Raw genomic sequence first — 15,865 nt, forward strand, 5'->3', positions numbered from 1 at the left:
GACTAATAGTCTACCTCAACTCTGTACCTCATAAAAAATACCAATGAAACATCTGCAAATTGTCAGGCTTTTCCATAATGGGTATAATAAACAGACAGCACTTTTGCATTTTATAGAATCGAACTAAAAAATTGAACAGTGCAAACTTTCAAATCTATGAAAATCTGATTAAGGGGAAATCTATCAATATATATAAAACATTTAAAAAAATAATTTTTCCAACAAAAAAAAGATAACTGCTGCACTGGATTGCATTTCCCTTTAAGATGTTATATTGACATCACATTTTTTTTTAAAATAAAAAAGTAAAACAATTGTCGAATTTCTCTGTGCACAATTATTTAATTGTATTTCAACAGGGGTTTCTACTTCTTTGTCATTTCTCAATTTTAGTGGTTACATATTTTTTTAAACAGATTTTACTTATGAATTAATATTGTACACTTTTTTTTATAATGTCTTGAAAATGTAACTTGTTCAATTATGCTTGCAGTGCCACAAAATGGTAGCAGTCCTTGGAAAATATCAAAAGGGCATTAAACACAAAACAGCCAGGGCAAACACTATTTCGTTTGTGAAAGAAAGCCACTTCGCTCCCTCCTATTTGTGCTTCCGTTTGCAATGCACGCTCTAATCCTGGCTGGAATGTCTCCGGTTGTGGAGTCCTGCGGCCCTGAGGAACAGAACAGCAGGTGAAACTGAACTCTCTGAGGACTTGTCCCGCCTCACAGCTACTCCAGTAGTTCGACTGTATAGTTCCACCAAACCCTCTGTTACACAAGAGCCCGAATGCGTGAGAAAACTAAGCCTCTGAACCAGAAAGTTGTTTGTAGTTAAACGGGGAAAAATTTACTATTGTAATAAATCAAACACAACTTTTCAAGGGTAATTTTTAAACAAACTGGCAATTTTTATTGTTTACTGAGCCCTCATTTCTACAGCTGGTGAAGTTTGCAGATTATTACAGATTAGAGATTATTAAATTTGCTTTAAAACATTATCCTTGCTGAGCTTTAATCATTGTTGCCTAATGAATGCAATTTTAAGACGTCTGAAATTCTGAATATGTCAAAGAAAAAAAAACTGATTCAGACACGTCTACCTCTTTGTGTCTGGCTGTTGTCATATTTTCATTTCATCGCACTGTTTTATCACACACACACACACACACATGGTAGCTTTATCTTGGAGGTGAGATCTTAAGTAGAAGTGGGGAAGGGGGTTAGGGTTTTAAAAAGATTAAAAGAAAATAAACACAAACCAAAAAACAGGGGGAAACTGAAAGAGAGTGGAGGCGACTGTCAGTCAAGAGCTGCAGCCACAACACTGAGCCTAATGCTGACAGTGGGCATGCTGGGTCACCTCAGCAGGACCCCTGGAGCCAAGGACAGTACAGTTAAAGATCTGATAATCCCAGACACAAGAGAAGAGGAAGGGCGGGAGGACAAGAACGAGAGGACAGTATGGCACAAAGAGCAAAAGAGCGGGAGGAAAACCAACTGGCCTATATTCCTGGGATATTTGGCGGGATACGGAACAGAGAGCATGGAGTGTGTGAATTAAGAAAAAGGAGGGAAGTACTGAGGAAAAAAACCTTTTTAAAAAAAAATGCACACATCCACCAACCATTTCAAAAGCATGGAAACCAACCAAAATCTATAAATCCATCGTCGCGTCGACATTTACAAGGCCAGGTGATGATTGCCTCCTCTAGTTTAGTGATGTTTTGGGTCTCAAAGCTCAATGGTGAGATTAAGGACATTAAAAACTTTTGTATGCATGCCTATCCTAGAGGAAAAACACACATACTCCTGAGGATGTAGCCATAGGCAGCGCACATCACCTCTGTTTATCAGGAGGGCTTAGGCCACTTTGGGGACTCCCCTTAAGTCTCACTTATCTCATTAGACCCTTAAAACTGATTAATATGAATGCCAGCAGAGGCCAGCTCAAGGCATTCTTAAGAAAGGAGGGAAGGAGGAAAAAGAGAAGAGAAGGATGGGGGGGATTTTAGAGGAAGGGGGTTTTTGTGTCTCCGGACAATGAGCTGATGGCTTTTTAAGCCTCTCAGTGGCTCTGGGTTAATACCCAGGGCTGCAGTCATGGGATAGGCCGCGGTTCAAAGGCTGCTGCACTCCAAGGCTCACTGCTCGCTGATTTAGAGGAAGAAAATAAACAAGCAGAATAAATACCACATCTCCTGCAACTTGAACCTCACTAAAGAAATAATGAACTACCCTTCCAAACCAGAGCAGCACGTATATGTTTGTCGGTGTCCGTCTATGTTCTTTGGGGTGTCATATTTGGTTATGTGGGGTAATGTTCAGAGTAAGCCAGACCAGTCAAAGCTGGGCTCGGATGAGAGGAGAGGGTGAAGATGGGATTTATCACACATTCAGGGGATCAATCGTTTTCTCTTCAGGGGAAAAAAAGCACACTCAGTACAGTTTCACACAGGAATACCAACTGCGGCACGTAAACAAAGACTGACATGCGCACGCACACACAATGCAACTTCACAAAATGGGAAAACTATCAAGCAGCTCTCAGAGGAGCAGGCTCAGAGAATTGGGTCAAGAATAGTGCTGCGCTCTGCTATAGTAGCGGGTCTGTGTTTCTGTCGCTTTATTAAAGAAGGCCTCAAAGCAGAGGTCGGATCAGGATAAACATGCAAACACATACAAACTTACCTATGGGCACAAATAACTACGCACATGTGCATGCAGACACAAACACACACAAAGCACTTGCTCATCTTAGCATCAAAGCCAAACTGAACTGAAGACATTAGACTCAGTTCAGTGTTACACATTTTCAAAAATGATTTATTAACTGCTTGATTCCAGATTCTTCTTAGAGTTTAGATCAAACGTCTGCTGCCCAATAAAAGCCTCGGAGCCAGGAGAGAAGATCCGAAAAAAAGAGCTTTTCATGCCAAAGTAGTAGCCAAAAAAGTTCATTTTAGCCAACTTTAAATTACGAGGTGAGATATTTTTAAAACACAGTATGATGGATCTGAAAAATTATTTTCAATTATTTCATTTCACTTTTTGTCAGAATCCCACTTAGTCTTATTAGACCCTGAGCCTTCAAACTGATGCAACTAGAAAGACAAGCTGAGTCAAAGACAAATATGAAGAGATTTGTTTCAAAATGAGATATCTGCCATCTGAATCACAATCGGGCATAATTATCAACAGTATTCATCACAATGAAAAGGACAGGTTTTTTTCATAATCTTCAGTTGTAAAAGAGACCTACTTCTGAGGACAAAAACAGCTCCTTCTCATTGTAGCAATTTGTCTCCGCAGCAGATATACAGCATTTTGGAATGAAACCCTCCATTAAGCTGCTACATTGCACACGCCCTGGCATTCCAGCTATGATGCATGCTTTTCAGTGGAAAATGCACTTTCAAGGGCACAGCGTGCAATGTGTCACAGTAGTTAAGACCGAGATGCAACTTAGTACCATGGCACCAACCCCCAAGTAAACACAGTCCTGTGTGTGAGAGTCCTCTGTGTCATAGGAAACAAAGCAGGGGTCTAAACCTGAGCAGGCTTAATCCCGTCTCTGTAGAAAATAGCCCCAGTGTCACTAAAAACCCAAACCGCAAAGACAACATCTCCTCAGGGCGAAGATCCGGAGTCTGTCCCCGGGAGAACCACCACCAACCGACCGACCACTGTCACCACCAGGGAGACAGAGAGACGGACAGGCAGCAAGCCACATGCATCTTTAAACCTTGGCAAGGGCAGACGAGGGAGGTGGGAGGGGGGCGAAGCAGATGAGAGAGGATGGGTAAGGCAAGTTGGAAATGAGGGAAAATGCCACCTTTTTCTTTTCCACACACTGTGTCACCCCTGGCTACTACATGCCTCTCTCCTCGTGTCTGGCACTTGCATTATACTCCTCCTGTCCTCCCTTTTTTCTGTCCAAAAGCGTACTCTACAACTTCAGCTGTGCACTCTCCCTTTCGCCTTGCCATTCACACCATTCTCCCTCACTCCTCTCCTTTGCCCTCCCTTTTTTTTCTCTTCTCTCTCTCGCTCTCGCTCCGTTCAGAACGCATGCATTACTTTCAGCCCCGGCTATGTGGAGTGGACAGACAGAGCAGAACAATGGCCGCCTTTCAGTCTCGCAGCCCAGCGTTGGAGGGGGCCATTGGCTGCTAGTATTTTTCCCTACTGTCAATTCAAACAGGCTAATGCAGCTAGCTTATTATTGGCATGTCTCGCTACAACCGCAGGCTGAACAAAGTGGAAGCAACATTGTTTGTTTGTTTATATGTAGGTCGGTGGATAATTGTCACAGCGAGGGGGGAACTTTGCAAAAGAGGTGTTGATATGAAAACAAGGCCAAGGAATCAATTAGTCCTTTCCCCTGAATTTCCTTCACTTTTTTGTGACTGTGCAAACAAAGAAACACTCAATCCCAAAGACATTTACCACATACTGGTAATGGCAACATCCCAGGCTAGAAGAACTAAGAAGAACTGCTAAGATGTGTTTCTGGAGATACAAAAGTCTGGAAATACTCCAAGCAGATTGTGTCAATACCAAACGGAAAGCAGGCCACACAACTGTACAGTCCCAGTGTGTGTTTCTTAGTCTGTCTGTGAAGACGAATTACCTCATGAGTCATTTACAACTGGCTACAACCCGTCAATTAGGTCTCTATTCACAAGCTAGAGATGTGTTCTCTTCTGGGATCTATTCTCCACACTGCTGCCCAGCTAGAAAAACATCCAGTCACTCCCCCGCAGCCCCCCAAGTTAAATAAGGAAAACGGCAGCGTACAGTCCGAAGTCAGCCTACCATGAAAGGAATTATCTGTGGAAAATGTGTCTGGCAAAAACCGAACAGTCTCAATCGTTCCCGTCACATTTTCCAGTTGAAAAGTAAGCGGTGACAAAAAAAAAAATAAAATTTAAACCCATCAGCTGTTTTGGCCTTTACGTGTAGCTGCTGTAAATACAGTATGACTTTGACAGTAAATGAGTTTAACGAGGTCAAATCAACCAAAGCATAAAGAGCTGGTTTACATCAAGCAAATATGTGTGGCTTTCACTTCAATTGTACTCTCGAAATGCATTAAGTTGAGAGTAGAGGGCACAGGAGGCAATCAGAGCTCTCTCAGTAGCGCCCCTTTCTGGCCAGGGGCAGTAGATCAACTGAGCGTTACTACAGTAACAGCTGCTTCTAAGCCTCCATCTTACAGAGGAGAGCAGAGGACCTGGAGAAGGATATGGTAGCGCCATTTTCAGCCAAGAACGAGGACCTAGAATACACAATAGCGAGATTCCTAGAATGACGATTCAACACTTATTGGACTTGGAATAATCCTGTATTCCTGCTTTTTGGTCTCCTAAAATGAATCGAGCCTTTGTGTGTATTTTCTCTCTCTTTACTTTCTCCATTTAGCTATTAATCTACCAACGTGTTTCCAGTAAAAATCCAGCTTTGGACTGGGGTGGCATAAGGTAACTTTAGGGGGGAAAAATTGGCAAAACAAATTCTACAACTTTGAATGAATAAGACAGAATAGCAGGGATACAGGAAAAGAAATAGCCCATGAATAAACAAACACATGCAGCTAGCACAAAGGCAACAAACCAAACATTATTTTCATCTTTCTTGTGCCAGAATATAAGTCTTGCATCAAGCTTTGCACATGTGGATGTTGCATAAGCTGGTTAATACTTTATTGTTTCCAAGTAAAGCTATACAGAATGTTCCCTCAAGGGTTGAATGCCAAGGGTTGAATGAGGGCTAAAAGACAGATCGTTCAGCTGATAGCAGTGTTTCAGCGCTCCATCTGACCTTGGAGTGATTACTCTGGAAACAAAAACCTGGACATTAAAATGTGGTTGCCTGGGCAAAGAGAGGGAAACGTGCGACTGAAATGAAGCCGCCATTCAATACGATTGTCCACATTTGTCAATACAGACAAGATATCCAGGTGGATAACAGACTTTGGTATTTTGGACTGTTAACCTCAGTCAGGCTGCACAACATTTATCTAATCATGGGCAAAAATAGGTTTTTTCATTGCTGTGTTTGCTTGAACAACTCAGCAAATAAAAAGTCAAAAATATATATATATATATATGAGTTGTCCACTAGAAAGCACCTGAAATAGCTCAAACACATAAAAGTCTGAATTTGAAAAGATTTCTGAAGAGTAAAATGTGTTTAGAAATAATATAGTCATTAATCTATATATACACTCACACACACACACACACACACACACACACACACACACACACACACACACACACACACACACAGACAGAGGGAATGTCTTTTCTGTCCAGTTGTAGGCTGCCTTCAACAGGATTAGCATATCCAAGACTACAGCCTGACCACCAGGCACCCCCGGCGACAGGGCTGCTTCTGTCCGCCGCATAGCACCTCTACAAGGGTCACGGCCAAGAGTCCTCCCCCTCTTCCACCGCGCGCTGAAGAACAGCTGCTCTGCCAAGCACATTGACTAAGCATTGACTACTGCCTGCTGGGCTCATTTTCTAGTTAATAGAAAAAAAAAATCTCATTTAAATGGAAAGTGCATTTACAGGTCTGGTGAGAAAACACAAACTGCCATTTAAACCCAATAAAAGTATTATATCACACAACACCATCATTACAGTTTGCCGGTTTTCCGTCAGGTCCCGTGTTTATTACTCCTTCTCTTTGTGTCCGCCCTCCAATTCGCCGTCAACCGCAGCTCGGCCACTGCCTGCGTCTGCCAATGCCACGGGCATGAAAAAATGACAGAGCAAGGGGTCATTAACGAGAACTAATCAGCCCTCAGACAGAGAGATGGAGGGAGAGAGCAGAACACAGCTCAGACAGAGTTTAAAAATGAAGAGGAAGACAGGGCAGAGAAGAATGGGATCAAAAATCACAGGCAACAAACTTTTACTTTTTTAAATTCAAGATTTGAAGAATTTTTATGAATAAAAGCGAATGTAATAATATTAGCATATAAAATTTTCACATCTGTTAGTGACAGATGGGTGTAAAGATGAGTTTTCCACCTCGAGGCGTACGTGCCTTTGTGTAAGGTCAGCATTCACACACACATACATTCAGGCACGGATTGACAAGAGATTTATTCGGGTCCCATTGGTCTGTGACAGGTAATGAGAAGTCAAAAGGAGAACAATGTAATTATTCTGCTATCTGAGAGTCTGAAGGAAAGGAAACAAGCCCTACATTCTTGCACTGCACATCTCTGCACTTTTAAACTTTATTTTTATTTTTTCTGTTAAGCCACTTTACCCTCATCTGTCACCCTTGTATATATTGTAAATATTATTACTATTGTTCTATTATTCTTTTATTCTTATCACTATGTCTACTGTTACATAAGCTGCTGTAACAATGTAAATTTCCCCTGGAGTGGGGAGAAATAAAGAACTTTATCTTTATCTTTATCTTTATGACCTCATGCACACGAACACATGCACATGAAAACAGGCACAGACATGGCTGCAACAAAAGCAAGCCGACACCACCGACGCAACTCTATAACTACATCTAAACATATGCACACCTCAGTTTCTGTGCATTTTAAGAATGCAAATTTGAAAAGTACAACTCAAAGCAGTGTGCTGGAATAGCATCTTTGTTGAGCTACAAATTGTGCAGCAAAACACAAATCACCTTGAGCAATTTGCATGACCACAACCGCATCAAACTGTTTATGTTAATAACACCTTCCACTTCAAGGAGAGTTCTAGTTACTAGTTTGTCATTCACAGGCCAACGTTCTGCTTGGTTATTCCTCGCCGTATGTGTGTGACCTCTCCCTGAGCTCCTCTCAGAGTGTGCCTGACCTCTGCGCGTCTTTCTCCACCATCAACCGTGGAGGGACTCCGAAAATATCTAATTGTATTCATTCATTTTCTGTGCCTGGAAAGAAGAGAGAGGAGAGGAGGGAGGAAGAGATAGAGAAAGAGAGAGAGAGAGGAAGGGACGGGGAGAGGCAGCAGAGAGCCGAGAGGCAAGACGGAAGAAAGGCAAAGAGGGATATGGGGAAGAAGAAAGGGCAGAGGAGGAGAATGGAAGGGAAGGGAAGGGAAGGGCCGTCTCTTCGGCACTACAGCTGAGACATCATTAGAGCCGCTGTCTGTCCCCTTATTAGAATAAATGCTCACGAGCAAAGAAAGTCAGCGGAATAGCAGAAGGGCAGAATCCACAGAGAGAAGTGTTATTTCAAACTGAAGAAACTCTCTAAGGACACATGAAACTTCAGGATTTCTTAGTCTTCTCTGAACGGGCCCCTCGAAATAAGTTTTTGACGGGTAAGGTGGTAAACTTCTACATTAAGCTATTAAGAGAAAATCTCGAAGGAAATCGGAGCCATGAAAAGAGAAAACTAAAAGAGAAAGAGTGGATGTGTTGAAGAGAGAGAGAGAGAGATAAAGGTGTGATATTCCAAATAATAAAGCAGTTAACAAGTTTCTGGTCTCACGCTGCTGCTGTGAGAGACAACGGTGGAATGAAGCCAACGAAACAGCAAGGAATTCCCCCGTCAGCCTGAGACCAAATCACCAAACAACACAAACACCCAGCAGAAATGACTGTGGCACTGCTGGCACAAATAATACTCTTAACTAATAAAGTATTCCACACTGATCTACAATTTGCTTCTAATTCAGACAACTGGAAAAGTGGAGAGGAAATTCTAATTTTATGTTGACCAAAAGTTCAATTTCAAACGCAGAGATTCCCCATCTGAGATTCGATATGGCAATGTGAGCAATAAGAGAAACCACCAGTAAGCTTTGTTTACCGGCGACTCAAACTATAGTAAAATTGACTCTTTGAGCTTCTAGTTCTTTAACTTTTTTGTCTTCAAACTTTCTCCGCCACATGTAACAAACTATTTTTTTTACTTCTCTACTTTATTGATGTTAAACTCATTTTTCATTTTAAATATCAAATCAAGTGTAGACTTCTCCAAAAAAGCCAAACAGATGTGACAAAGTCCACAAATGAAAGCATTTTAGTTGGTATTTCTATGCTGAGGCTTTCTCCAGAACATTTCTTTCTGTGCATTTCAGGCGATTAAGTAAGCAAGCAGAGCATAACACATTGCACACACCGATGTGAAACATCCAATTTGGGTACAATAAATTAAAAACAAAACAGATTTTATGACAAAACAAAACTACTGCTTTAGTGTGAGGCATTATCTAGCTTGGGCAAATCTGCGGAAACTGCAGTTTCATATGTCGGAAAAATTTTTTTAAAAAAAGAATGGCGACAAATGGATTTTTCTGTAGGTAGTAAAACAAGTCTTGAATGACTGTGGTCAGATGCTAATAACAAAGAATGTAAAAGTCAAACTAGAAAATAAATTAAATAAAATTAAATAAACATGGGAATGGTCCTTTAAGTTCCATTAGGTTTAATTTACTGCTATCATAAAGTAGCGTGTCTTTGGCTCAGACGTGCCTGTTTGTGTGCCTGGGCGTTCCACAGTGTGAATTCTTGCAGCGGCCGTACTTTTGGTGTGACTGTGAAGCCTCAGAACAAAGACAGACGCAGACAAGTTACACCACAGTGCCACGCCAGGTTTCTACAGTAATGCATGAGGAAAGGGACTCAATATTTATTAACTGAGTCATCAATAAGACGAGTTTGCTATCTCTCCCTGCCTGCCTGTTTCCTCTGCTGTTACATTACCTTAGTGGCTTCCTACCTCAGCCCTGCAGGGGCGAGAGTCAAGCAAACTCTATTTAGAGTAAGTAGAACAGAGTGACTGGTGTTAGCACTACAGCCTCTGTGAAAACCTGTTTCCTTTCCTCAGGCGAGTGAGAGCTTCAGAAACAGATGAGGCTCAGGAAACTATCTATTTCTCAGATTTTACTGGGGACTCAAAGAGAGGAGAAGGCACAGCATGCATGCAGTCGAGTGGATCATCTTTGTGTTACTGTGTCAGATCTGAGATTAACAGTACTTAAATTTCCTCTTTTTTTTTAACTACACTTTTTTTTTACTTCACTGAAAATGAGAAAACTTGTCAGCACATCTGGAAAGTATCAAGTTAACTGAGCAGCCAGTCAAGTCAAAACTTTTTTGTTGGGGGGGCGAAAAAAAATCTAATGAAAGTCTGTCTATCAACAGCAGAAATCAGGATTTAACTCAAAATTGTGTTTGCCTCTGTTAAGGAAAGCGCTCCATAAATAAACAGTTGGGGTAAGTCGGAGCAGGGACCTAGACCACAGCAGTCATGCTCGATGGTATATCAGGCCGAGGATCTCCACACCCCGCTACACTGGCCCCGACTTCAGCAGAGAGCTTACAGTCGGCCCTCCGTCCTCTAGCCCCGACCACTAATTGTTTCAAGCAATAAATCATGTTTTCCCAAACTTCAAACTGAATGTAAATAGTTGTGTGTGTGCTATTAATGGCTTTGCGCACTTGGAGGGTAAGCTGAGGATTTTATTCAACAAATACTAAGTGCCATTGGCAGTTCAGTGAAAGATCTCTGTAAACTCCAGCAACAGCATTTAGACTTAATAAGCCTGGGACAAGGCTGTACAGTGTAAGTCCGTGAGGTACTTTTAGTGGGAAACGCTGTCTCGACAAACGTGCACAATGTACACTGAGGTCGAGTCATGGCTGCCCGAGCAGTGAGGCTTTCAGCTCCAGGAGTGTAGCATGTCTGAGAAACTTTTATTTTAACTTGAGTCAACAAGACCTGAAATCCTCACTTCACTACTAACAGGTATTTGGTAAATCGTAAAATGTTGAATACTTAATCTTTTTTTTATTAGAAATGAAAAAGTGAAAAGCCACCTCTTTTTATCCCTGCAGCTTTTTGACAATAGCTACAATAAACTGTTTGAGCACTTGTATATTTTTGAGACAGTAGATCACATCTTTGTGCCTCTAAGCTTCTGAGCAAGCAACCAGTTTGAAAAAAATAGGAAAAAATATATAAGTACATTTACATTTAGGGGAAACTTTGTCCATTTTAAGGGAGCTGCACGTTGTTGCAGAAAGTTTTCAAAAGTTTTGAAAGGATACGTTCCAGGCTTCTATAGTAACCAGTATTCACTACACGCAGTGGAATGAAACCTCTCACAGTCTCACACAATCATGCAACACTAGGTTTTATATTCCAGGGCTAGTTGGTCTTCTTTGGTTTATTTTAGTGAATTAATCTGTTATTTGTTCTCCAAAAGCTTGAAAAACACCCTAATTAAGTTTTTAAAAAATTGTCTCTGTACCATAGTGAGCTTTAATGTAACGGGTCCAGATATAACACTGTTTTTTTAGAAAGAAAAAAACAAACTGTATGATACTGATTGGAAAACATAAAAACTTAAATAAAATTAATTTTAAAAATTGCTCAATTTCAAAGTGAACCATTCCTCCATATAAAAGATGATTCAAGAGCTGCTTGAAGAAATAGCTATCATAGAAAAAGAACTTTTATGAATTAGAAACACTAAAATCTAACAAAAATCCTTGTAATATTCCACTTGGCCTACAACCTACTATTTGTTTTTGTTGCTAAAAATGGTCGTTTTCCTGCCTCTGTGATACCAGTGGAGCTTTCCTGTAAGTACTTTTGGATGTGCTCGGATCGCTCTGTGCACCTAAACGACATTATGGTGATTGTAGTTAATTTCGCGATGTGGCTCTTTAATATTTCCTTTAAACACTACATTCTTGCATTTAGTAGCACAGGTTTCAATACAGTAAGAGAGTCACATGGCAGGATAAATACTGAAAACATGAAAAGAAAATGACGCACAGAAGCTGTCTTTCTCACACTGCACAGGTCTGATCCGTTTGGCCTGTTCTGTGCGTCTACAAGTGAAGTTTTCCAATACGTGTTGAGCAAAGAGTGGAAAAGAATCGCCACATTTTGTAGGTAAACTGACTTTTTTCGGATTTGTGCTGACCTGTTCCAGGTTTAGCCTGACTGGTTACATTCTGGTGTTAATGGGTGCACTGGGGTCGTGTAAATACTCAGCTTGGTTCCACCGAACAATACGAGATAATGTTCCAGGTTTTTTACTGTCTTTTTCAGCTTGGTCCCTGCACCTACAACTGAGTAATTCCCAATGAAACCGTCGACCTTATGTGAACAATACTGACAGCGGATAAAGCGATGCAACAGCAGATCGAGAATCTCACGTCCAGGCCTTATTACGCACGGTTTTAATCTCTGGTTTCTCGGGGGACGCGCTGTTCGGGAGCACCCACGTATTGAAATTAAAACACAGTAGTCTTTTTTTTTTTTAAACATTCCTTCTCCAGTCCTCAGCTACAGCCCTGTACCTGCGGCTAACTGGCATTATGCCCTCACTGCGGAGAATAAACACCGATGTGGTCCAAGCAAACCTGCGGAGCCACGCAGAGGGAAGAAGGGACGCGGTGAAAACCTGCCCGGTGTGAGGCCACTTACTTGGTGTTGGTCCGGTTCCAGAAGACAGCGTAGCGGTCGGCCACTACTTTGGAGCTGGGCTCCTGGCTAAATACACACATCAACAGCACCAGGCAGACGAAGAGGACCATTTCCAATTGCAGCATCACTACAGCGAAACTTCGGCACGTATTCCTCTTCAGCAGTCGGTCAGTCAGTCGAGTTGTACGGGGCGCTTCAACCGGGACAGTCTCATTCACATGTGGCCGTGTGTTGCTGGCGCAGTATTGCGAATGCCAAACGAATGCAACATGGACAAGGCGAGTGGAGAAGCGCGCTGTGATGCGACCATTCGAGGGTGACACTTGGGAGATGACACTTGTTCAGGTTATGTGAAGTTACAAAACCAAACCGCGTCACTGTGCTTTCTCTCTCGGATGCGGGGCGAGAGAGTCCAGATGAATCATGGAGCTTTTTTTTAATTCGTGCAGGATGTCAGCTCTGACAAATCCGTGGTGGGCTGACAAAATATCTCTCCCTCTAATGCACAAACAGTGAGATCAGCATAAAGCCCACAAATGCGCAGCACAACAGGCAGCGTCTTCTCTGGCAGTCAGTGTTGCCCCTCTTTTTTTTCTGCAAGGGAGCTCGACTGGATGTAGCCAGTGTCAGGGCAAATGACAACTGCTGAACACTTATTCTTACTCCAAACCGAAATCGCAGAGGGGGATTAGTCAGCCCGAGATGTGATGGAGAAAAAAAAAACAGGAGAGGGGGGCTCAATGTGTCCAATGACGATGTGAGGCGCACGTCAGATGTCCATGTTTTCCAGGCAACTTTTTAAAGCCATACAGTCAGTCAGTGGCGGATGAATGGTAACGTTAGACTGTCGTTTCCAATGTACAAAAAAGGGAGAAAAATCAGACTGTTATCCTTGTCCTCGGCGATTTACCGGTGGTGTCACAGCCGTGGCGGGGAGGAGTCCTTCTCGGTTGTCGGAGAGGACAGACGGCGTTGTGTTTTCTCATGCGCTTCACTCTCTCTGTCTCTCTCTGTCCGTGGAGACGCTTGTTTATGTCCGCATCAGCAAGTGTCCTCCCTCATATATAAGCCATCGTGCAGGAATTCAAAAAAAGAAAAATGCTGCGCTCTCCCATGTGCGTGCCGTGTACAGTCTTCCCCGCTTTCTTGTGATTTTTAAAACGCCGGGACGCGCAGGAAGGTGAGGGCGCAGGCAGGCAGGCAGGCAGGCAGGCAGCTCCAGACGCCAACTGAGAGAGTGGGTTTGGTTACGGCGGAGCGGGGGATAGTCCCATTGGTTTGGAATTATTTGAATGGGCGTCACTCGAACAAAGCCAAACCCCTCCCCCACCTCCCCCTCCACCTAAAAGCGAGCTAATTCAATTACGGAAAAGGTAGAGGCTGGAAGGGGACAGAGGGGGGGAGAGGTGCGCAGGACAGGGACCGCTTTTAGATAGTCCGCTGTCAGATCCGACTGATAAGTGCGCACGGTGCTATTTCATTACATGCAAACGGACGCAGCGGACCAAAGAAGATCATGGGTTCGGGTACTTTCTCTTAGTTTAATTCAACTTATTTTTTTCTTCTTCTTTGAAATAACAAAAGGAAACATATACTGAGGTAATACAGGACGTTAACCTAAAATTATCTTATGAATGCAAAAAAATAGGATTAAAATAAAACAAAAAAGATGCTCATGATTGCACTTTTGATCTTATTTTACATCTTTTTTTCTTTTTTTTTTGTTAGCATTGCTACTTTAAAATAAAACCTCCGTGACTTATATGTCATTTAAACTCCAGAACAGGTTACATGTAGGCTGTTCCACAGGTTTAGGCGCACAGACATGGTGCTGATGCCTCCCAGCTCCTCCGTCCGATAGCGCAGCGCTGAGAGATGATGGCCATGCAGGCAGCATGGAGGAGCCACTGGCAGCCTGTTGCGGACTGAAAAACGGGGTTCAAGGCGCAGCTCCAGCGCCCAGACGCCCCGCAGTGGCGAGTAGCTGACTCAGCCCGGGGACAAATTCAAGTTCGAGAGCGCCTGGAAACCGCGTCTGTCGTCGATTTAATCAGAGAAATACTCAACAGGGGGGATGTATGGAAGCTTTAAGAAATACTGTAAGCAGCCGGGCTACATCAAGGAGGGAAGAATCTAACGAAAATAACCGTATTGTGAAGAGTGTGGATGACCTACAGGACCCCTAGGGTAAATTTATTGTCATGTTGGCATTGTTTACTTTACCAATATACATCTTCAAGTTTAGGAATGTAAAGGGGAATAATCCTGACATGTCTGCTGTGTGCTGTAAAATTGACAGAGAATTCTGTCGTGTAGTCTCAGAGGAAGTAGAAAACGTAGCTGGAGCAGAAAAGGGGAAATGTAAGAATAAAATAGTTGGGAGTTAAATTATTGATCTAAAAGTACAAAATTAGAAAATCCAAAAACAGATGTTTCTGAAGAATTGAGTGGTGTAGTTTTTTACTTCTTTAATCTTTATCTAATCGTATTTTTCTGTCATGTGTCCGTCAGCTAATAAGTAACATATACACCATTGCAAAAATACATTAGTGCCAGACCTCGCATCCATATTTTTATCCTTGTAAAGTCGAGAAAATGTGATACAGTTAAAGCGAAATGCTTAAACGTCTACTGAGTGCAACAGGTGCTGTGTGCCTTCAAGAAAACAGGAGGGGAGAGAGAGAAAAAGGAGACACTGGGGGAGACGGGAGGAAAAGGGTAAGAGGGCAGCAAATATTTTAAGATAATCCTCTTGACCTCTTCTCTTGGACTAGTGTAAACTCAGGGCCATTCACTTACAGCTATCAGCACACTGACAGGAGGGCACTCAGGCTGCAGCGCACACACAAACACTGCCAATGCACAAACTCGGCTAAGTGTTATCACATGCACACTTCTTTTTCTCAAGAATTTTTTTTTTTGGTAACACACACACACACACACACACAGACACAGACACAGAGAGGACAGCACTATCAGCTACCAGGGGAGGAGGGGTGGGGAGGTCAGCCTGGAGGTCAGTGAACATGGCTGTTTTCACACCCACTTTACAGCCATGACTGCATTCCTCTCCTGCTGCATCCCGTCTTTCTCCCTCTTTCTCCCACAAACACACACTCAGAAACTCACATGCAAAAAAAAAAAACCACTTAATAACAAGCATGTTTGTCTGACTATAGTGCGCTCAGCGTATACCCCCAGCTGCTTTCATTTTCTCTGGCATGGAAACAGAGCCCCCCCCCTCCATCCCTTCCTTAACCTGCTGTCAATATCATAGTGGGCTGCGCTGATTACTTCTCATGCAGGCCCATTTTCTTCCCCCAACCCCACTCACATGTTCCAGCAGAGTGGTGCAAAGATGACTTGAACTCTATTTTCAAAGAAGCGCGGGTTTATTAGTTTTTTATTTGATTGATTAGTGATGAGGAAA

The 15,865-nt window shown here is 42.5% G+C and overlaps 1 protein-coding gene across 2 annotated transcripts in view; it reads right to left on the bottom strand.

Moving 5' to 3' along the window:
- efna5b (ephrin-A5b) overlaps positions 1–13,670 on the bottom strand; it is a 93,855-nt gene extending 80,185 nt beyond the window's left edge. Inside the window, exon 1 of one of the 2 annotated variants that reach the window (XM_035951590.2) lies at positions 12,436–13,670. In XM_035951590.2, coding sequence (XP_035807483.1) covers positions 12,436–12,560 — 125 coding nt within the window. In that variant the 5' untranslated portion in view covers positions 12,561–13,670. The remainder of the gene's footprint in view (positions 1–12,435) is intronic. The other variant, XM_023277681.3, reaches the window with a different exon arrangement.
- Positions 13,671–15,865: the final 2,195 nt, after the last annotated feature.

The sequence above is a fragment of the Amphiprion ocellaris genome, chromosome 6 (genome assembly GCF_022539595.1).
Source record: "Amphiprion ocellaris isolate individual 3 ecotype Okinawa chromosome 6, ASM2253959v1, whole genome shotgun sequence".
In the NCBI taxonomy this organism is placed as follows: domain Eukaryota; kingdom Metazoa; phylum Chordata; class Actinopteri; family Pomacentridae; genus Amphiprion; species Amphiprion ocellaris.